This window comes from Phasianus colchicus, chromosome 37 (genome assembly GCF_987193195.1).
Source record: "Phasianus colchicus chromosome 37, bPhaCol1.hap1.1, whole genome shotgun sequence".
Classification (NCBI taxonomy): Eukaryota; Metazoa; Chordata; class Aves; order Galliformes; family Phasianidae; genus Phasianus; species Phasianus colchicus.
In genome coordinates, this window is record NC_143472.1 from 2182345 (window position 1) to 2205305 (window position 22961).

General features: G+C 53.6%; 1 protein-coding gene across 1 annotated transcript in view; it reads right to left on the bottom strand.

Moving 5' to 3' along the window:
- LOC116240883 (neurexin-2-like) overlaps positions 1-22961 on the bottom strand; it is a 126975-nt gene that overhangs the window by 31763 nt on the left and 72251 nt on the right. Inside the window, exon 17 of the mRNA XM_090129697.1 lies at positions 22625-22744. Coding sequence (XP_089985823.1) covers positions 22625-22744 — 120 coding nt within the window. The remainder of the gene's footprint in view (positions 1-22624; positions 22745-22961) is intronic.

Consider the following 22961-nt stretch of genomic DNA (forward strand, 5'->3'; position numbering starts at 1 on the left):
ATTCACAGCAAAATCCCCAAATTTGTGAAAAATGGCCCCAAATTCACACCAAAATGCCCCAAATTTCTGAGAAATGGCCCCAAATTCACAGCAAAAGGCCCCAAAGTTGCAAGAAATGGCCCCAAATTCACAGCAAATGGCCCCAAATTTGAGAGAAATGGCCACAAATTCACAGCAAAAGGCCCCAAATTTGTAGGAAATGGCCACAAATTCACAGCAAAAGGCCCCAAATTTGAGAGAAATGGCCACAAATTCACAGCAAAAGGCCCCAAATTTGTAGGAAATGGCCCCAAATTCACAGCAAAAGGCCCCAAATTTGTAGGAAATGGCCCCAAATTCACAGCAAAAGGCCCCAAATTTCTAGGAAATGGCCACAAATTCACAGCAAAACGCCCCAAATTTGAGAGAAATGGCCCCAAATTCACAGCAAAAGGCGCCAAATTTCTGAGAAATGGCCCCAAATTCACAGGAAATGGCCCCAAATTTCTGAGAAATGGCCACAAATTCACAGCAAAATGCCTCAAATTTGTGAGAAATTGCCACAAATTCACAGCAAAAGCCCCAAATTTGAGAGAAATGGACCCAAATTCACAGGAAAATGCCCCAAATTTGTGAAAAATGGCCACAAATTCACAGGAAAAGGCCCCAAATTTCTGAGAAATGGCCACAAATTCACACTAAAAGCCCCAAATTTCTGAGAAATGGCCCCAAATTCACAGGAAAAGGCCCCAAAGTTGTGAGAAATGGCCGCAAATTCACAGCAAATGGCCCCAAATTTGTGAGAAATGGCCACAAATTCACAACAAATCACCCCAAATTTCTGAAAAATGGCCCCAAATTCACAGCAAATGGCCCCAAATTTGTAGGAAATGGCCCCAAATTCACACTAAAAGCCCCAAATTTGTGAGAAATGGCCCCAAATTCACAGCAAAAGGCCCCAAATTTCTGAGAAATGGCCCAAATTCACAGCAAAAGGCCCCAAATTTGTGAGAAATGGCCACAAATTCACAGCAAATGGCCCCAATTTTGTAGGAATTGGCCCCAAATTCACAGCAAAAGCCCCAAATTTCAAGGAAATGGCCACAAATTCACAGCAAAACGCCCCAAATTTGAGAGAAATGGCCCCAAATTCACAGCAAAAGGCGCCAAATTTCTGAGAAATGGCCCCAAATTCACAGGAAATGGCCCCAAATTTCTGAGAAATGGCCACAAATTCACAGCAAAATGCCTCAAATTTGTGAGAAATTGCCACAAATTCACAGCAAAAGCCCCAAATTTGAGAGAAATGGACCCAAATTCACAGGAAAATGCCCCAAATTTGTGAAAAATGGCCACAAATTCACAGGAAAAGGCCCCAAATTTCTGAGAAATGGCCACAAATTCACACTAAAAGCCCCAAATTTCTGAGAAATGGCCCCAAATTCACAGGAAAAGGCCCCAAAGTTGTGAGAAATGGCCACAAATTCACAGCAAATGGCCCCAAATTTGTGAGAAATGGCCACAAATTCACAACAAATCACCCCAAATTTCTGAGAAATGGCCCCAAATTCACAGCAAATGGCCCCAAATTTGTAGGAAATGGCCCCAAATTCACAGGAAATGGTCCCAAATTTCTGGGAAATGGCCCCGAATTCACAGCAAATGGCCCCAAATTTCTAGGAAATGGCCCCAAATTCACACTAAAAGCCCCAAATTTGTGAGAAATGGCCACAAATTCACAGCAAAAGGCCCCAAATTTGAGAGAAATGGTCCCAAATTCACAGGAAATGGTCCCAAATTTCTGGGAAATGGCCACAAATTCACACTGAACAGCCCCAAATTTGTTGGAAATGGTTCCAAATTCACACTAAAAGCCCCAAATTTCTAGGAAATGGCCACAAATTCACAGCAAAAGGCCCCAAATTTCTAGGAAATGGCCACAAATTCACAGCAAAACGCCCCAAATTTGAGAGAAATGGCCACAAATTCACAGCAAAAGGCCCCAAATTTCTAGGAAATGGCCCCAAATTCACAGGAAATGGTCACAAATTTCTAGGAAATGGCCACAAATTCACAACAAAAGGCCCCAAATTTCTGAGAAATGGCCCCAAATTCACAGCAAATCGCCCCAAATTTGTGAGAAATGGCCCCAAATTCACAGCAAAAGGCCCCAAATTTCTGAGAAATGGCCACAAATTCACAGGAAATGGTCACAAATTTCTGGGAAATGGCCCCAAATTCACAGTAAAAAGCCCCAAATTTCTGGGAAATGGCCCCAAATTCACAGTAAACAGCCCCGAATTTCCAAGAAATCGCCCCAAATTCACACTAAAAGCCCCAAATTTGTGAGAAATGGCCCCAAATTCACAGCAAAAGGCCCAAAATTTCTGAGAAATGGCCCAAATTCACAGCAAAAGGCCCCAAATTTGAGAGAAATGGCCCCAAATTCACAGTAAAAAGCCCCAATTTTGTAAGAAATGACCCCAAATATCCTTCAAACACCCCCTGCACACAACAAACTCACTGCAAACTGCCCCCCCATGGCTGCACGTGGCCCCAAATCTGCAAGAAATGGCCCCAAAATCACTGCAGAATCCCCACATCCTGCTGCAACGGCCCCAAATCTGCAGAAAATGGCCCCAAAGTGCAAAAAATGGCCCCAAATGTGAAACAAATGGCCCCAAATCTACAGGAAATGACCCCAAAATGAGTCCAGATCCCCCGCTGTGTCACTCACAGAACCTTGGGGGGGAGGAGGAAGAGGAGGAGGAGAAGGAGGAAGAAATGGAAGAGGAAGAGGAAGAGGAAGAGGAAGAGGAAGAGGAAGAGGAAGAGGAAGAGGAAGAGGAAGAGGAGGAGGAGGAGGAGGAGGAGGAGGAGGAGGAGGAAGAAGAGGAAGAGGGGGAAGAGGAAGAGGAAGAGGAAGAGGAAGAGGAAGAGGAAGAGGAGGAAGAAAAGGAGAACGAATATGAAGGCGAGGAAGAGGAGGAAGAAGGTGAGGAGGAAGAGGAGGAAGTAGAATGAGGAAAAGGAGGACGAGAAGGAAAAGGAGAGTGAGGAAGAGGAGGAAAGTGGAGAAGAGGAAGAAAATGAGGAAGAGGACGGTGAGGACAAGGAGGAGGGAGGAAATGAGGACGAGGAAGGTGAGGAAGAGGAAGAAGAGGAAGAGGAGGAGGAAGAAGAAAATGAAGAGGAAAGAAGGGAAGGTGAAGAAGAAGAGGGTGAGGAGGAAGTAAAGAAAGAAAAGGGAAGAAGAGGAGGAGGAGGATGGGGATGAAGATGAGGATGGTGGTGAGGAGGAAGATGATGAGGATGATGAAGATAAGGATAAGGATGATGATGATGAGGATGATGATGAGAAGGAGGATGAGGGATGATGAGGATGAGGATGAAGATGAAGATGAGGATGAGGACGATGATGAAAGTGAGAATGAAAATGATGAGGATGATGAGGATGAGGATGATGAGGCTGAGAATGATGATGAAGGTGAGGCTGAAGATGAGGAGGATGATGATGATGATGAAAGTGAGGATGAAGATGATGAGGACGATGAAGACAAGGACAAAAACGACGACGAACGATGAGGAGGAAGATGAGGACGAGGATGAGGATGATGATGAAAGTGAGGCCGAAGATGAGGATGATGATGACAATGATGACGAAAGCGAGGACGAAGATGATGAAGACGATGAAGACGAGGACGAAAACAACAATGAATGTGAGACCAAAGGTGACGATGAGGAGGAAGATGAGGATGAGGAGGATGAGGATGAGGAAGAGGATGAGGAAGAGGATGAGGATGAGGAGGAGGAAGGCGAGGCCGAAGCTGAGGATGATGATGATGACGATGATGATGAAAGTGATGATGAGGATGAAGGTGATGAAAATGAGGACAAAAACGACGACGAACGCGAGGACAAAGGTGACAATGAGGAGGAAGATGAAGATGAAGACGAGGATGAGGATGAGGCAGAGGATGAGGAAGAGGATGCGGATGAAGGTGAGGCCGAAGCTGAGGATGATGATGACAATGATGATGAAAGCGAGGATGGGGATGAAGATGATGAAGACGAGGACGAAAACAACAAACGCGAGGCCAAAGGAGATGATGAAGAGGAAAATGAGGATGAGGATGAGGATGAAGGCGAGGCCAAAGCTGAGGATGATGATGATGATGATGATGATGAAAGCGAGGATGGGGATGAAGATGATGAAAATGATGACAGAAACGACGACGAACGCGAGGCCAAAGATGATGATGAGGAGGAGAAAGATGAAGATGAAGACGAGGATGAGGATGACGAAGAGGATGAGTAAGAGGATGAGGATGAAGGCGAGGCCGAAGCTGAGGATGATGATGATGACGATGATGATGAAAGCGAGGATGGGGATGAAGATGATGAAAATGAGGATGAAAACAACAACGAACGCGAGGCCAAAGGCGACGATGAGGAGGAGGAAGATGAAGACGAAGACGAGGATGAGGAGGAGGAGGAGGAGGAGGAAAGCGAGGCCGAAGCTGAGGATGATGATGATGACGATGATGATGAAAGCGAGGATGGGGATGAAGATGATGAAAATGAGGACCAAAACAACAACAAACGCGAGGCCAAAAGTGACGATGAGGAGGAAGATGAAGACGAGGATGAGGATGAGGAAGAGGATGAGTAAGAGGATGCGGATGAAGGTGAGGCCGAAGCTGAGGATGATGATGATGACGATGATGATGAAAGCGAGGATGGGGATGAAGATGATGAAAACGAGGACCAAAACAACAACAAACGCGAGGCCAAAAGTGACGATGAAGAGAAAGATGAAGATGAGGAAGGAGGACGAGGATGAGGAAGGCGAGGCCGAAGCTGAGGATGATGATGACGATGATGATGAAAGCGAGGATGGGGATGAAGATGATGAAAATGAGGACAAAAACGACGACGAACGCGAGGCCAAAGGGGACGATGAGGAAGAAGATGAGGATGAGGAGGATGTTGATGAGGAAGAGGATGAGGAAGAGGATGAAGATGAGGAGGAGGAAGGCGAGGCCGAAGCTGAGGATGATGATGATGACGATGATGATGAAAGCGAGGATGGGGATGAAGGTGATGAAGACGAGGACAAAAACAACGACAAACGCGAGGCCAAAGGTGGCGATGAGGAGGAAGATGAAGACGAGGATGAGGATGAGGATGAGGAAGAGGATGCGGATGAAGGCGAGGCCGAAGCTGAGGATGATGATGATGACAATGATGATGAAAGTGAGGATGTGGATGAAGATGATGAAAACGAGGACCAAAACAACAACGAATGCGAGGCCAAAGGAGACGATGAAGAGGAAGATGAGAATGAGGAAGAGGAGGAGGAGGAGGAGGAGGAGGAGGAGGAGGAAAGCGAGGCCGAAGCTGAGGATGATGATGATGACGATGATGATGAAAGCGAGGATGGGGTTGAAGATGATGAAAATGAGGACGAAAACAACAACGAACGCGAGGCCAAAGGTGACAATGAAGAGGAAGACAAAGAGGAAGATGAAGATGAGGATGAGGATGAAAATGAGGAAAGCGAGGCTGAAGCTGAGGATGATGATGATGACGATGATGATGAAAGCGAGGATGTGGATGAAAATGATGAAAATGAGGACCAAAACGACAACAAACGCGAGGCCAAAAGTGACGATGAGGAGGAAGATGAAGACGAGGATGAGGATGAGGAGGAGGAAGAGGATGAGGAAGAGGATGCGGATGAAGGCGAGGCCAAAGCTGAGGATGATGATGATGACAATGATGATGAAAGCGAGGATGGGGATGAAGATGATGAAAACGAGGACCAAAACGACAACAAACGCGAGGCCAAAGGTGGCGATGAGGAGGAAGATGAAGATGAAGACGAGGATGAGGAGGAGGAAGAGGATGAGGAAGAGGATGAGGAAGAGGATGAGGATGAAGGTGAGGCCGAAGCTGAGGATGATGATGATGACGATGATGATGAAAGCAAGGATGGGGATGAAGGTGATGAAGACGAGGACCAAAACAACAAACGCGAGGCCAAAGGCGACGATGAGGAGGAAGATGAAGATGAAGACAAGGATGAGGAGGAGGAAGAGGAAGAGGATGAGGAAGAGAATGAGTAAGAGGATGCGGATGAAGGCGAGGCCGAAGCTGAGGATGTTGATGATGACGATGATGATGAAAGCGAGGATGGGGATGAAAATGATAAAAACGAGGACGAAAACAACGACAAACGCGAGGCCAAAGGAGACGATGAGGAGGAGGAAGATGAAGAGGAGGATGAGGATGAGGAAGAGGATGAGGATGAAGGTGAGGCCAAAGCTGAGGATGATGATGATGACGATGATGATGAAAGCGAGGATGGGGATGAAGATGATGAAAACGAGGACCAAAACAACAACAAACGCGAGGCCAAAGGCGACGATGAGGAGGAAGATGAAGATGAAGACAAGGATGAGGAGGAGGAAGAGGAAGAGGATGAGGAAGAGGATGAGGAAGAGGATGTGGATGAAGGTGAGGCCGAAGCTGAGGATGATGATGATGACGATGATGATGATGATGAAAGCGAGGATGGGGATGAAGATGATGAAAATGAGGACAAAAACGACAACGAACGCGAGGCCAAAAGCGACGATGAAGAGGAAGATGAAGACGAGGATGAGGAGGAGGAGGAGGAGGAGGATGAGGATGAGTAAGAGGAGGAGGATGAGGATGAGTAAGAGGATGAGGATGAAGGTGAGGCCGAAGCTGAGGATGATGATGACAATGATGATGAAACCGAGGATGGGGATGAAGATGATGAAAACGAGGACCAAAACAACAACAAACGCGAGGCCAAAGGCGACGATGAGGAGGAAGATGAAGACGAGGATGAGGATGAGGAAGAGGAGGAGGAGAAGGATGAAGATGAGGAAAGCGAGGCCGAAGATATGGATGATGATGATGATGATGATGATGAAAGCGAGGATGTGGATGAAAATGATGAAAACGAGGACCAAAACGACAACGAACGCGAGGCCAAAAGTGACGATGAAGAGGAAGATGAGGATGAGGAGGATGAGAATGAGGAAGAGGAGGAGGAGGAGGATGAAGATGAGGAAAGCGAGGCTGAAGCTGAGGATGATGATGATGACGATGATGATGAAAGCGAGGATGGGGATGGAGATGATGAAAATGAGGATGAAAACAACAATGAACGCGAGGCCAAAAGTGACGATGAAGAGGAAGATGAAGATGAGGAAGGAGGACGAGGATGAGGAAGGCGAGGCCGAAGCTGAGGATGATGATGATGACAATGATGATGAAAGCGAGGATGGGGATGAAGATGATGAAAATGAGGACGAAAACAACAACGAACGCGAGGCCAAAGGTGGCGATGAGGAGGAAGATGAAGATGAAGACGAGGATGAGGAGGAGGAAGAGGAAGAGGATGAGGAAGAGGATGAGGAAGAGGATGCGGATGAAGGCGAGGCCGAAGCTGAGGATGATGATGATGACGATGATGATGAAAGCGAGGATGTGGATGAAGATGATGAAAACGAGGACCAAAACGACAACAAACGCGAGGCCAAAAGTGACGATGAAGAGGAAGATGAAGATGAAGACGAGGATGAGGAGGAGGAAGAGGATGAGGAAGAGGATGAGGAAGAGGATGCGGATGAAGGTGAGGCCGAAGCTGAGGATGATGATGATGACAATGATGATGAAAGCGAGGATGGGGATGAAGATGATGAAAACGAGGACCAAAACAACAACGAACGCGAGGCCAAAGGTGACGATGAAGAGGAAGATGAGGCGGAAGATGAAGATGAGGATGAGGATGAAAATGAGGAAAGCGAGGCCGAAGCTGAGGATGATGATGATGACGATGATGATGAAAGCGAGGATGTGGATGAAGATGATGAAAACGAGGACCAAAACGACAACAAACGCGAGGCCAAAAGTGACGATGAAGAGGAAGATGAAGATGAAGACGAGGATGAGGAGGAGGAAGAGGATGAGGAAGAGGATGAGGAAGAGGATGAGGATGAAGGTGAGGCCGAAGCTGAGGATGATGATGATGACGATGATGATGAAAGCAAGGATGGGGATGAAGGTGATGAAAACGAGGACCAAAACAACAACAAACGCGAGGCCAAAGGCGACGATGAGGAGGAAGATGAAGACGAGGATGAGGATGAGGAAGAGGAGGAGGAGGAGGATGAAGATGAGGAAAGCGAGGCCGAAGCTGAGGATGATGATGATGACGATGATGATGAAAGCGAGGATGTGGATGAAAATGATGAAAACGAGGACCAAAACGACAACGAACGCGAGGCCAAAAGCGACGATGAGGAGGAAGATGAAGATGAGGAAGGAGGACGAGGATGAGGAAGGCGAGGCCGAAGCTCACCGTGGCCGCGGGGGCCGCCCCCCCCCCTATTGATGCTGACGGGGGCGGCGCCGGGCCGGGTTCGATGGAAGTGATGAACGGGGGCGGCGCCTCGAGCGCGGTGTGAAGCCGACAGAGAGGAGGAAACTCGAGCCCCCCCCGCGCCCCCCCCCAGCAGCAGCCCCAGAGCCAGCAGGACCCGCAGCGCCATCTCAGAGCCCCATGGGGGGGGGGCGGGGGCGGGGGGGGGGGAAATGGGGGGGGGAGGGGGGGGGGTTAATGTGGGGAGGGGGGTTCTGGAATTGGGGGGGGGGGGGGACTGGAATTGGGGGTCCTGAAGTGGGGGGGGCTAAAATGGGAGGTCCTGAAATGCGGGGGGGGTCCTGGATTGGGGGTAGTCCTGAAATGGGGGGGGGCTAAAATGGGAGGTCCTGAAATGGGGGGGGGGTCCTGAAATTGGTGGGGGGGCGGACTGGAATTGGGGGTCCTGAAGTGGGGGGGGGTCTTGGAATGGGGGGGGGGGCTAAAATGGGAGGTCCTGAAATGGGGGGGGGTCCTGAAATGGGGGGAGGGGGGGGTCCTGAAATTGGTGGGGGGGGGGGGACTGGAATTGGGGGTCCTGAAGTGGGGGGGGGCTAAAAGGGGAGGTCCTGAAGTGGGGGGGGGTCCTGAAATGGTGGGGGGGTCCTGAAATGGGGGAGGGTCCTGAAATTGGTGGGGGGGGGGGGACTGGAATTGGGGGTCCTGAAGTGGGGGGGGGGGGGTCTTGGAATGGGGGGGGGGGGCTAAAATGGGAGGTCCTGAAGTTGGGGGGGGTCCTGGAATTGGTGGGGGGGGGGACTGGAATTGGGGGTCCTGAAGTGGGGGGGGGCTAAAAGGGGAGGTCCTGAAATAGGGGGGGGTCCTGAAATGGGAGGGGGGGGGGGGGACTGGAATTGATAGGGGGGCCTAAAATGGGAGGTCCTGAAATGGGGGGGGGGGCCCTGAAATGGGGGGAGGGGGGGTCCTGGAATTGGTGGGGGGGGGACTGGAATTGGGGGTCCTGAAGTGGGGGGCGGGGGTCTTGGAATGGGGGGGGTCTAAAATGAGAGGTCCTGAAGTAGGGGGGGGTTCTGGAATTGGTGGGGGGGGGGGGACTGGAATTGGGGGTCCTGAAGTGGGGGGGGGGTCTTGGAATGGGGGGGGGGGCTAAAATGGGAGGTCCTGAAGTTGGGGGGGGTCCTGGAATTGGTGGGGGGGGGGACTGGAATTGGGGGTCCTGAAGTGGGGGGGGGCTAAAATGGGAGGTCCTGAAATAGGGGGGGGGTCCTGAAATGGGGGGGGGTCCTGAAATGGGGGGAGTCCTGAAATGGGGGGAGGGGGGGGTCCTGAAATTGGTGGGGGGGGGGGGGACTGGAATTGGGGGTCCTGAAGTGAGGGGGGGGGGGGTCCTGGAATTGGTGGAGGGGGCTAAAATGGGAGGTCCTGAAATCGGGGGGGGTCCTGGAATTGGTGGGGGGGGGGGACTGGAATTGGGGGTCCTGAAGTGGGGGGGGGCTAAAATGGGAGGTCCTGAAATAGGGGGGGGTCCTGAAATGGGAGGGGGGGGGGGGACTGGAATTGATAGGGGGGCCTAAAATGGGAGGTCCTGAAATGGGGGGGGGACTGGAATTGGGGGTCCTGAAGTGGGGGGGGGTCTTGGAATGGGGGGGGGGGGGCTAAAATGGGAGGTCCTGAAATGGGGGGGGGTCCTGAAATGGGGGGGGGGTCCTGGAATTGGTGGGGGGGGGACTGGAATTGGGGGTCCTGAAGTGGGGGGGGGGGTCTTGGAGTGGGGGGGGGTCCTGAAATGGGGGGAGTCCTGGAATTGGGGGGGGGGGTCCTGGAATGGAGGTCTTGAAATGGGGGAGGGTCCTGAAATGGGGGGGGGGTCCTAGAATTGGGGGGGGGGGGGCTAAAAGGGGAGGTCCTGAAATGGGGGGGGGTCCTGAAATGTGTGTGTGGGGGGGGGACTGGAATTGGGGGTCCTGAAGTGGGGGGGAGGTCTTGGAATGGGGGGGGGGGGCTAAAAGGGGAGGTCCTGAAGTTGGGGGGGGTTCTGGAATTGGGGGACGACTGGAATTGGGGGTCCTGAAGTGGGGGGGGGCTAAAAGGGGAGGTCCTGAAATGGGGGGGGGGTCCTGAAATGGGGGGGGGTCCTGGAATTGGTGGGGGGGGCTAAAATGGGAGGTCCTGAAATGGGGGGGGTCCTGAAATGGGGGGGGGGTCCTGGAATTGGAGGGGGGGGTTAAAAAGGGGGGGGGGTTGGTGTGGGGAGGGGAGCTTCTGGAATTGGGAGGGGGGGGACTGGAATTGGGGGTCCTGAAGTGGGGGGGGGGGGGGGTCTTGGAGTGGGGGGGGGTCCTGAAATGGGGGGAGTCCTGGAATTGGGGGGGGGGGTCCTGGAATGGAGGTCTTGAAATGGGGGGGGGGTCCTGAAATGGGGGGGGGGGTCCTGGAATTGGGGGGGGGGGGCTAAAAGGGGAGGTCCTGAAATGGGGGGGGGGTCCTGAAATGGGGGGGGGGCTAAAAGAGGAGGTCCTGAAATGCAGGGGGGGGGTCCTGAAATGAGGGGGGGCTAAAAGGGGAGGTTTTAACTTGGGGAGGGGGGTCCTGGAATGGGGGGGGGGGGGGTCGTGAAATGAGGGGGGGGTGTGAAATGGGGGGGGGGGGCAACTAAAATGGGAGGTTCTGGAATGGGGGGGTCCTGAAATGGGGGGGGGGCTGGAATGGGGGGGTCTGAAATGGGAGGTCGTGAAATGGGGGGGGGGTCTGAAATGGGGGGGGGTCTAAAATGGGGAGGTGGGGGGGTTCTAAAATAGGAGATCCTGGAATGAAGGGGGGGGGGTTTGGAATGGGGGGGGGGGACTGAAATTGGGGTGGGGGTCCTGAAATGGGGGGGGGTCCTGAAATGATGGATGGGGGGTGTGAAATGGGGAGGGGGGGGCAAATTGAGGGGGGGGGGGGGTCCTGAAATGGGGGGGGAAAGAGACCCCAAATGGGGGGATCTGAAAATTTGGGGGGGGGTTAAAAGGGGGGGGGGGCACAGATTGAGGGGTCCTGAAATGGGGGAGAGGAACGGGGGGAGCCGAAAAATGGGGATGGGGGACCCCGAGTTCACCCCAAAATGGAGACAGACCCAAATTACCCCAAATTTACCCCAAAATGGGGATGGGGAGACCCCAAATCTGCCTCAATTCACCCCAAAATGGGGATGGGGAGACCCCAAATCTGCCTCAATTCACCCCAAAATGGGGGAGAGCCCAAATTTACCCCAAAATGGGGATGAAGAGACACAAATCTGCCCCAATTCACCCCAAAATGGGGATGAAGAGACCCCAAATCTGCCCAAATTCACCCCAAAATAGGAATGGGGGATCCCTAATCTGCCTCAATTCACCCCAAAAAGGGGATGAAGAGACCCAAATCTGCCCAAATTTACCCCAAAATGGGGATGAGGAGATCCCAAATCTGCCTCAATTCACCCTAAAATGGGAATGGGGGATCCCTAATCTGCCCCAAAATGGGGATGAAGAGACCCAATCTACCCCAAATTTACCCCAAAATGGGGATGAGGAGACCCCAAATCTGTCTCAATTCACCCTAAAATGGGGATGGGAGATCCCAAATTTACCCCAAAATGGAGATGAAGAGACCCCAAATCTGTCTCAATTCACCCCAAAATGGGGATGGGAGACCCCAAATCTGCCCCAATTCACCCCAAAATGGGGATGGGGAGACCCCAAATCTGCCTCAATTCACCCTAAAATGGGGAGACCCCAAATATGCCTCAAAATGGGGATGGGGAGACCCCAAATCTGCCTCAATTCACCCTAAAATGGAGATGAAGAGACCCAAATCTGCCCCAATTCACCCCAAAATGGGGATGGGGAGACCCCAAATCTGCCTCAATTCACCCTAAAATGGGGGAGACCCCAAATTTGCCCCAAAATGGGGAGGGGAGACCCCAAATCTGCCCCAATTCACCCCAAAAAGGGGATGGGGGACCCCAAATTTATCCCAAAATGGGGATGGGGAGACCCCAAATCTGCCTCAATTCACCCTAAAATGGGGGAGACCCCAAATTTGCTCCAAAATGGGGAGGGGAGTCCCCAAATCTGCCTCAATTCACCTTAAAATAGGGATGGGGAGACCCCAAATCTGCCCCAATTCACCCCAAAATGGGGATTAAGATACACAAATCTGCCCCAATTCACCCCAAAATGGGGATGGGGAGACCCCAAATCTGCCTCAATTCACCCTAAAATGGGGGAGACCCCAAATTTGCCCCAAAATGGAGATGAAGAGACCCCAAATCTGCCTCAATTCACCCCAAAATAGGGATGGGGTGACCCCAAATCTGCCTCAATTCACCTCAAAATGGGGGTGGGGAGACCCCAAATCTGCCTCAATTCACCCTAAAATGGGGATGGAAGACCCCAAATCTGCCCCAAAATGGGGATGGGGGACCCCAAATCTGCCTCAATTCACCCCAAAATGGGGATGGGAGACCCCAAATTTACCTTAAAATGGAATGGGGATGGGGAGACCCCAAATTTGCCCCAATTCACCCCAAAATGGGGATGAAGAGACCCCAAATCTGCCTCAATTCACCCTAAAATGGGGATGGGGAGACCCCAAATGTACCCCAAAATGGAGGCGAAGAGACCCCAAATCTGCCCCAATTCACCCCAAAATGGGGACGAAGAGACCCCAAATCTGCCTCAATTCACCCTAAAATGGGGATGGGGAGACCCCAAATCTGCCCAAATTCACCCCAAAACGGGGACGGGGAGACCCCAAATCTGCCTCAATTCACCCCAAAATGGGGATGGGGGATCCCAAATTTACCCCAAAATGAGGATGGGGAGACCCCAAATTACCCCAAATTTACCCCAAAATGGGGATGAAGAGACACAAATCTGCCCAAATTTACCCCAAAATGGGGATGGGGAGACCCCAAATTTACCCCAAAATGGGGATGGGGAGACCCCAAATCTGCCTCAATTCACCCCAAAATGGGGATGGGGGATCCCAAATTTACCCCAAAATGAGGATGGGGAGACCCCAAATTACCCCAAATTCACCCCAAAATGGGGATTGGGGATCCCAAATCTACCCCAAAATGGAGATGAAGAGACCCAATCTACCCCAATTTTACCCCAAAATGGGGATGAAGAGACACAAATCTGCCCAAATTTACCCCAAAATGGGGATGGGGAGACCCCAAATTTATCCCAAAATGGGGATGGGGAGACCCCAAATCTGCCTCAATTCACCCCAAATTGGGACTGGGAGACCCCAGATTTACCCCAAAATGGGGATGGGGAGACCCCAAGTCTGCCCCAAAATGGAGATGAAGAGACCCAAATTTCCCCAAATCTACCCCAAAATGGGGATGAAAAGACCCCAAATCTGCCTCAATTCACCCTAAAATGGGGGAGACCCCAAATATGCCTCAAAATGGGGATGAAGAGACCCCAAATCTGCCTCAATTCACCCCAAAATGGGGATGAAGAGACCCCAAATCTGCCCCAATTCACCCCAAAATGGGGATGGGGAAAACCCAAATTTACCCCAAAATGGGGACGGGGAGACCCCAAATTTACCCCAAAATGGAGATGAAGAAACACAAATCTGCCCAAATTCACCCCAAAAAGGGGATGGGAGACCCCAAATCTGCCTCAATTCACCCCAAAATGGGGGAGAGCCCAAATTTACCCCAAAATGGGGATGGGGAGACCCCAAATCTGCCTCAATTCACCCCAAAATGGGGATGGGGGATCCCAAATTCACCCCAAAATGGAGATGAAGAGACCCAAATCTGCCCAAATTTACCCCAAAATAGGGATGGGGAGACCCCAAATCTGCCTCAATTCAACCCAAAATGGGGATGAAGAGACCCAAATCTGCCCCAATTCACCCCAAAATGGGGGTGGGGAGACCCCAAATTTATCCCAAAATGGGGATGGGGAGACCCTAAATATGCCTCAATTCACCCCAAAATGGGGATGGGGAGACCCCAAATCTGCCCCAAAATGGAGATGAAGAGACCCAAATCTGCCCCAATTCACCCCAAAACGGGGACGGGGAGACCCCAAATCCCCCCAAATTCCCCCCCAACCTCCAGCACCGCAGCCCCCAAATCCCCCAAATTCACCCCAAAACGATTCCGACCGGGAGGGGGGGACCCGAATCTTTTCCCCAAAATGGGCCCGAATGGCCCCAAAATGGGACCCGGAAGTGGGGGGGGATGATGGGGGGGGGGGGGGGGGGAACCCCGAATGCCCCCCCCCGGGGTGGGGGCTCGGATCCCCCCCCCGGGGTTATGGGGGGGGCCAGGGCGGGGGGGTGGGGGGGGTTCAGAGGGGGTCGAGCATCGCTTGGGGGGGGGGCGGTGTGTGGGGTGAAGGTGGGGGGGGTGGGGGGGTGAAGGATGGAGGGGGGGGGGGTTGTGGGGTGGGGGTGGGGGTGTGGGGTGGGGGGGTGAAGGATGGAGGGTGGGGGGGTTGTGGGGTGAAGGTGGGGGGGTGAAGGATGGAGGGTGGGGGGGGTTGTGGGGTGAAGGTGGGGGGGTGAAGGATGGAGGGTGGGGGGGGGGGTTGTAGGGTGAAGGAGGGGGTGTGGGGTGGGGGGGTGAAGGATGGAGGGTGGGGGGGGGTTGTGGGGTGAAGGATGGACGGGGGGGGTTATAGGGTGAAGGAGGGGGTGTGGGGTAGGGGGGTGAAGGATGGAGGGTGGGGGGGGGGTTATAGGGTGAAGGAGGGCTGTGGGGTGTGGGGGTGAAGGATGGAGGGTGGGGGGGTTGTGGGGTGAAGGGGGGGAGGTGTGGGGTGAAGGTGGGGGGGTGAAGGATGGAGGGTGGGGGGGGTTGTGGGGTGAAGGTGGGGGGTGTGGGGTGGGGGGGTGAAGGATGGAGGGTGGGGGGGGGGTTATGGGGTGGGGGTGGGGGGGTGAAGGATGGGGGTGTGGGGTGGGGGTGAAGGATGGAGGGTGGGGGGGGTTGTGGGGTGAAGGTGGGTGGGGGGGTTGAAGGATGGAGGGTGGGGGTTGTGGGGTGAAGGATGTGGGGTGGGGGGGGGGGGTTGGAGGCCGATGGATGGGAAGCTGTGGGTCCGGGGTGGGGGGCGATGGGTGGGTGGGAGATGGGGGGGTGGAGGGCGATGGATTGAGGGGGGGAGCCGACGGATGGATGGGGAAATGTGGGGCGGGGGGGGCGGGGGGGGGGGCGAGGGATGTGGGATGGATGTGGGGGGGGGGGGGGTTTAGGGTGGGGGGGGATTTGTGGGGTGGGGGGATGGGGGCTGAGGGCGGGGGATGCCGGAGGCGGAAGGATGGGGCGGATGGAGATTTGGGGCAGGGCTATGGGGCAGGGCTATGGGGCAGAGCTATAGGGTTGAGCTATGGGGCTGAGATATAGGGTTGAGCTATAGGGCTGAGCTATAGGGCTGAGCTATGGGGTTGAGATATAGGGCTGAGATATAGGGCTGAGCAATAGGGTTGAGCTATAGGGTTGAGCTATAGGGCTGAGCTATAGGGTTGAGCTATGGGGTTGAGATATAGGGCTGAGATATAGGGCTGAGCAATAGGGTTGAGCTATAGGGCTGAGCTATAGGGTTGAGCTATAGGGTTGAGCTATAGGGTTGAGCTATAGGGCTGAGCTATAGGGTTGAGCTATGGGGTTGAGATATAGGGCTGAGATATAGGGCTGAGCAATAGGGTTGAGCTATAGGGCTGAGCTATAGGGTTGAGCTATAGGGTTGAGCTATAGGGTTGAGCTATAGGGCTGAGATATAGGGCTGAGCAATAGGGCTGAGATATAGGGCTGAGCTATAGGGTTCAGCTATGGGGTTCAGCAATAGGGCTGAGCTATGGGGCAGCGCTATGGGGCGGCGCTATATGGCAGCTATAGGGCAGCGCTATGGGGCAGCGCTATATGGCAGCTATAGGGCTGAGCTATGGGGCAGCGCTATGGGGCGGCGCTATATGGCAGCTATAGGGCAGCGCTATGGGGCGGCGCTATATGGCAGCTATAGGGCAGCGCTATGGGGCAGCGCTATATGGCAGCTATATGGCAGCTATAGGGCAGCGCTATGGGGCAGCGCTATGGGGCAGCGCTATAGGGCAGCGCAATAGGGCTGAGCTATCGGGGCAGCGCTATGGGGCCGAGCTGTGGGGCAGCGGGGGGGGGGGGGATTTGAGGGGGGGGGTCCGAGGTTATGGGGCCGGGAGGGGGGGGAGGAGGAGGAGGATGAGGGGGGGGGGGGCTCTGGCCTGGGCGCTGTCGGCGGCTCCGTGGGGCGCTGTGGGGCGCGGTGGGGCCGAGGGGCGGCCGTGGGGCGGCGGCGGCGGCGGCTGCTGCAGAGGGGGGAGGGGCGGGGGAGGGGGGAGGGGAGCGGGGAGGGGCGAGGGGGGGAGGGAGGGGCTACGAGGTGGGGAGGTGGGGGGGGGGGGGAAGGGGGGGGGGCTGGGGGGGGCGCGGGGACGCGGAGGGATCCGTAGGGATGTTATAGAGATCCTATAGAGATCCTATAGAGACCCATAGAGATCCTATAGAGATCCTATAGAGATGCTAGAGAGACCCATAGACACCCATAGAGATCCTATAGAGATCCTATAGAGACCCATAGAGATCCTATAAAGACCCATAGAGATCCTATAGAGATCCTATAGAGACCCTATAGAGACCCATAGAGACCCTATAAAGACCCATAGAGATCCTATAGAGATGCCATAGAGACCCATAGAGATCCTATAGAGATCCTATAGGGATGCTATAGAGACCCATAGAGATCCTATAGAGATCCTATAGAGATGCTATAGAGACCTATAGAGATCCTATAGAGACCCATAGAGATCCTATAGAGACCCATAGAGACCCATAGAGACCCTATAGAGATCCTATAGGGATGCTATACAGATCCTATAGAGACCCATAGAGACCCATAGAGACCCATAGAGGCCCAAAGAGATCCTATAAAGACCCATAGAGATCCTATAGAGATGCCATAGAGACCCATAGAGACCCATAGAGATCCTATAGAGATCCTATAGAGATGCTATAGAGACCTATAGAGATCCTATAGAGACCCACAGAGACCCATAGAGACCCTATAGAGATCCTATAGGGATGCTATACAGATCCTATAGAGACCCATAGAGACCCATAGAGACCCTATAGAGACCCATAGAGATCCTATAGAGACCCTATAGAGACCCATAGAGACCCTATAAAGACCCATAGAGATCCTATAGAGATCCTATAGGGATGCTATAGAGACCCATAGAGATCCTATAGAGATCCTATAGAGATGCTATAGAGACCCATAGAGATCCTATAGAGACCCATAGAGACCCTATAGAGACGCATAGAGATCCTACAGAGATGCTATAGAGACCCACAGAGATCCTATAGAGATCCTATAGAGATGCTATAGAGACCCATAGAGATCCTATACTGATCCTATAGAGACCCATAGAGATCCTATAGAGATGCTATAGAGACCCATAAAAACCCTATTGAGACCCTATAGAGACCCATAGAGATCCTATAGAGACCCTATAGAGACCCATAGAGACCCTATAAAGACCCTATAGAGATCCTATAGAGATCCTATAGGGATCCTACAGAGATCCCATAGGGATGCTGTAGAGACCCTACAGAGACCCTATAGAGACCCATGGAGATCCCATAGAGACCCACAGAGACCCACAGAGATCCTATAGAAACGCATTGAGATCCTATAGAGATGCCATAGAGACCCATAGAGATCCTATAGAGACCCATAGAAACCCATAGAGATCCTATAGAAACCCATAGGGATCTTATAGAGACCCATAGAGATCCTATAGAGACCCATAGAGATCCTATAGAGATCCTATAGAGATCCTATAGAAACCCATAGAGATCCTATAAAGACCCATAGAGATCCTATAGAGACCCATAGAGATCCTATAGAGACCCATAGAGATCCTATAGAGATCCTATAGAAACCCATAGAGATCCTATAAAGACCCATAGAGACCCATAGAGATCCTATAGAGACCTATAGAAACCCTATAGAGACCCATAGAAACTCATAGAGATCCTATAGAGACCCATAGAAACCCTATAGAGCCCCATAGAAACCCATAGAGATCCTATAGAGATCCTATAGAGACCCATAGAGACCCTACAGAGATCCTATAGGGACCCATAGAGATCCTAAGGAGACCCATAAGGACCCATAGAGACCCATAGAAACCCCACACCCTGCCCCATAGCATCATCCAGCCCCATAGAATCATCCAGCCCCATAGAATCATCCAGCCCCACAGCATCGTCCAGCCCCACACCCTGCCCCACAGCATCATCCAGCCCCATAGAATCATCCAGCCCCACACCCTGCCCCATAGCATCATCCTGCCCCATAGCATCGTCCAGCCCCATAGAATCATCCAGCCCCACACCCTGCCCCATAGAATCATCCAACCCTACATCCTGCCCCACAGCATCGTCCAGCCCCACACCCTGCCCCATAGCATCATCCTACCCCACATCCTGCCCCACACCCTGCCCCATAGCATCATCCTGCCCCACATCCTGCCCCACACCCTGCCCCATAGCATCATCCTGCCCCATAGCATTGTCCTGCCCCATAACATCATCCTGCCCCATAGAATCATCCAGCCCCATAGCATCGTCCTGCCTCACACCCTGCCCCATAGCATCATCCTGCCCCACAGCATCGTCCTGCCCCACACCCTGCCCCACAGCATCATCCAGACCCATAGAATCATCCAGCCCCACAACCTGCCCCATAGCATCGTCCAGCCCCATAGCATCGTCCTGCCCCACAGCATCATCCAGCCCCATAGAATCACCCAGCCCCACACCCTGCCCCATAGTTTTATCCTGCCCCATAGCATCGTCCTGCCCCACACCCTGCCCCATAGCATCATCCAGCCCCATAACATCATCCTGCCCCATAGCATCGTCCTGCCCCATAACATCATCCTGCCCCATAGAATCATCCAATCCTACATCCTGCCCCACAGCATCGTCCTGCCCCACACCCTGCCCCACAGCATCATCCAGCCCCACACCCTGCCCCATAGCATCATCCTGCCCCATAGCATTGTCCAGCCCCATATCATCCTGCCCCATAGCATCATCCAGCCCCACAGCATCGTCCTGCCCTACACCCTGCCCCATAGCATCATCCAGCCCCATAACATCATCCAGCCCCATAGAATCATCCAGCCCCATAGAATCATCCAGCCCCACACCCTGCCCCACAGCATCATCCTGCCCCATAGCATTGTCCAGCCCCATAACATCATCCTGCCCCATAGAATCATCCAGTCCCACAGCATCGTCCTGCCCCACACCCTGCCCCACAGCATCATCCAGCCCCATAGAATCATCCAGCCCCATAGAATCATCCAGCCCCACACCCAGCCCCATAGAATCATCCAACCCTACATCCTGCCCCACAGCATCGTCCTGCCCCACACCCTGCCCCATAGCATCATCCTACCCCACATCCTGCCCCACACCCTGCCCCATAGCATCATCCTGCCCCACATCCTGCCCCACACCCTGCCCCATAGCATCATCCTGCCCCATAGCATTGTCCTGCCCCATAGAATCATCCAGCCCCATAGCATCGTCCTGCCCCACACCCTGCCCCATAGCATCGTCCAGCCCCATAGCATCATCCAGCCCCACACCCTGCCCCATAGCATCGTCCTGCCCCACATCGTCCAGCCCCATAGCATTGTCCAGCCCCATAACATCATCCAGCCCCATAGAATCATCCAGCCCCACAGCATCGTCCTGCCCCACACCCTGCCCCACAGCATCATCCAGCCCCATAGAATCACCCAGCCCCACACCCTGCCCCATAGTTTTATCCTGCCCCATAGCATCGTCCAGCCCCATAGAATCACCCAGCCCCACACCCTGCCCCATAGTTTTATCCTGCCCCATAGCATCGCCCTGCCCCACGCGCCTCGCACTCACCTGGACGTGTGCGAGGGGCACAAGGACAGCTGACCCTCGTGCAACGCACGTGGGGACACTTGTGCCCCGTGCGATGCACACGAGGACTCCTGCACCCTGTGCAATGCTCACCGATGCCCCGTGCTAGTGCCTCACCGGTGTGCAACGCTCTTTGCACACATCTGCACTCTGCTTTGCACACTAGTGCAACGCTCTTTGGACACATCCACACCCCGCTTTGCACACTCGTGCAACGCTCTTTGGACACATCCACACCCCTCTTTGCACGCTTGTGCAACGCATTTTAGACACGTCCGTGCACACTCGTGCAACGCTCTTAGGACACATCTACACCCTGCTTTGCACACTTGCTCAACGCTCTTCCGACTCGTCTGCACCCCACTTTGCACACTCATGCAACGCTCTTTGGACACCTCCCACACTCGTGTAACACTCTTTGGACACATCTGTACCCTGCTTTGCACGCTCGTGCAACGCTCTTTGGACACATCCGCACCCCGCTTTGCACGCTCGTGCAACGCTCTGTCTGTGCCCCACTTTGCACGCTCGTGTAACACTCTTCGGACACATCTGCACCCCACTTTGCACACTCATGCAACGCTCTTTGGACACATCTACACCCAGCTTTGCACACTTGCTCAACGCTCTTCCGACTCGTCTGCACCCCACTTTGCACGCTTGTGCAACGCTCTTTGGACACATCCCACACTCATGTAACACTCTTTGGACACATCTGTACCCTGCTTTGCACGCTCGTGCAACGCTCTTCGGACACATCCGCACCCCGCTTTGCACACTCGTGCAACACTCTTCTGACACATCTGCACCCCACATTGCACACTCGTGCAATGCTCTTAGGACACATCTACACCCTGCTTTGCACACTTGCTCAACGCTCTTCCGACTCGTCTGCACCCCACTTTGCACACTCATGCAACGCTCTTTGAACACCTCCCACACTCGTGTAACACTCTTTGGACACATCCGCACCCCGCTTTGCACGCTCGTGCAACCCTCTGTCTGTGCCCCACTTTGCACGCTCGTGTAACACTCTTTGGACACATCCGCACCCTGCTTTTCACGCTCGTGCAACGCTCTTTGGACACATCCGCACCCTGCTTTGCACGCTTGTGCAACGCATTTTGGACACGTCCGTGCACACTCATGCAACGCTCTTTGTACACATCTGCACCCCGCTTTGCACGCTCGTGCAACACTCTGTGCCCCGCTTTGCACGCTTGTGTAACACTCTTTGGACACATCTGCACCCCGCTTTGCACACTCATGCAACGCTCTTTGGACACGTCCGTTCACGCTCGTGCAGCGCTCTTTGGACACATCCGCACCCCGCTTTGCACACTTGCTCAACACTCTGTCTGTGTCCCACTTTGCACACTCGTGCAACGCTCTTTGGACACGACCGTGCACGCTCGTGCAACGCTCTTCAGACACATCCACACCCCATTTTGCACGCTAGTGCAACGCATTTTGGACACATCCGTGCACACTCATGCAACGCTCTTTGGACACATCTACACCCTGCTTTGCACACTTGCTCAACGCTCTTCCGACTCGTCTGCACCCCACTTTGCACACTCATGCAACGCTCTTTGGACACCTCCCACACTCGTGTAACACTCTTTGGACACATCTGTACCCTGCTTTGCACGCTCGTGCAACGCTCTTTGGACACATCCGCACCCCGCTTTGCACGCTCGTGCAACGCTCTGTCTGTGCCCCACTTTGCACGCTCGTGTAACACTCTTCGGACACATCTGCACCCCACTTTGCACACTCATGCAATGCTCTTTGGACACATCTACACCCAGCTTTGCACACTTGCTCAACGCTCTTCCGACTCGTCTGCACCCCACTTTGCACGCTTGTGCAACGCTCTTTGGACACATCCCACACTCATGTAACACTCTTTGGACACATCTGTACCCCGCTTTGCACGCTCGTGCAACGCTCTTCGGACACATCCGCACCCCGCTTTGCACACTCGTGCAACACTCTTCGGACACATCTGCACCCCACTTTGCACACTCGTGCAACGCTCTTTGGACACATCTACACCCTGCTTTGCACACTCGTGCAACACTCTTCTGACACATCTGCACCCCACATTGCACACTCATGCAACGCTCTTCGGACACATCTGCACCCCGCTTTGCACGCTCGCCACCCCCTCCCCTCAACACGCGCACGCACACCCCCCCCCTTTGCACGCCCATTTGCACACTCACGCTCAGTGCAGGCGGCGCCGCTGTGGGCGCTCATGGAGCAGTCGCAGCTGAAGCCGTCCCACTGCTGCAGGCAGACGCCGCCGTGAGCACACGAGTCCTCCGTGCACGTCGTGCTGGGGCCTGGGGGGAGAAGAGGGGGAAGGGCGCCGTGGTGCAACGCCGTGCAAGCCCCTGTGCACCGTCGTGCAAGCCCTGCGCACCGATTGCAGTCGCGCGTGACGCTCGTGCAAGATTGGTGCAAGGATTTGGTGCACTTCTGTGCGATGCCGGTGAGCCACGGTGCACTGTGGTGTGACTCGTGTGCACCACCGTGCAACTCTTGTGCACCACAACGAAA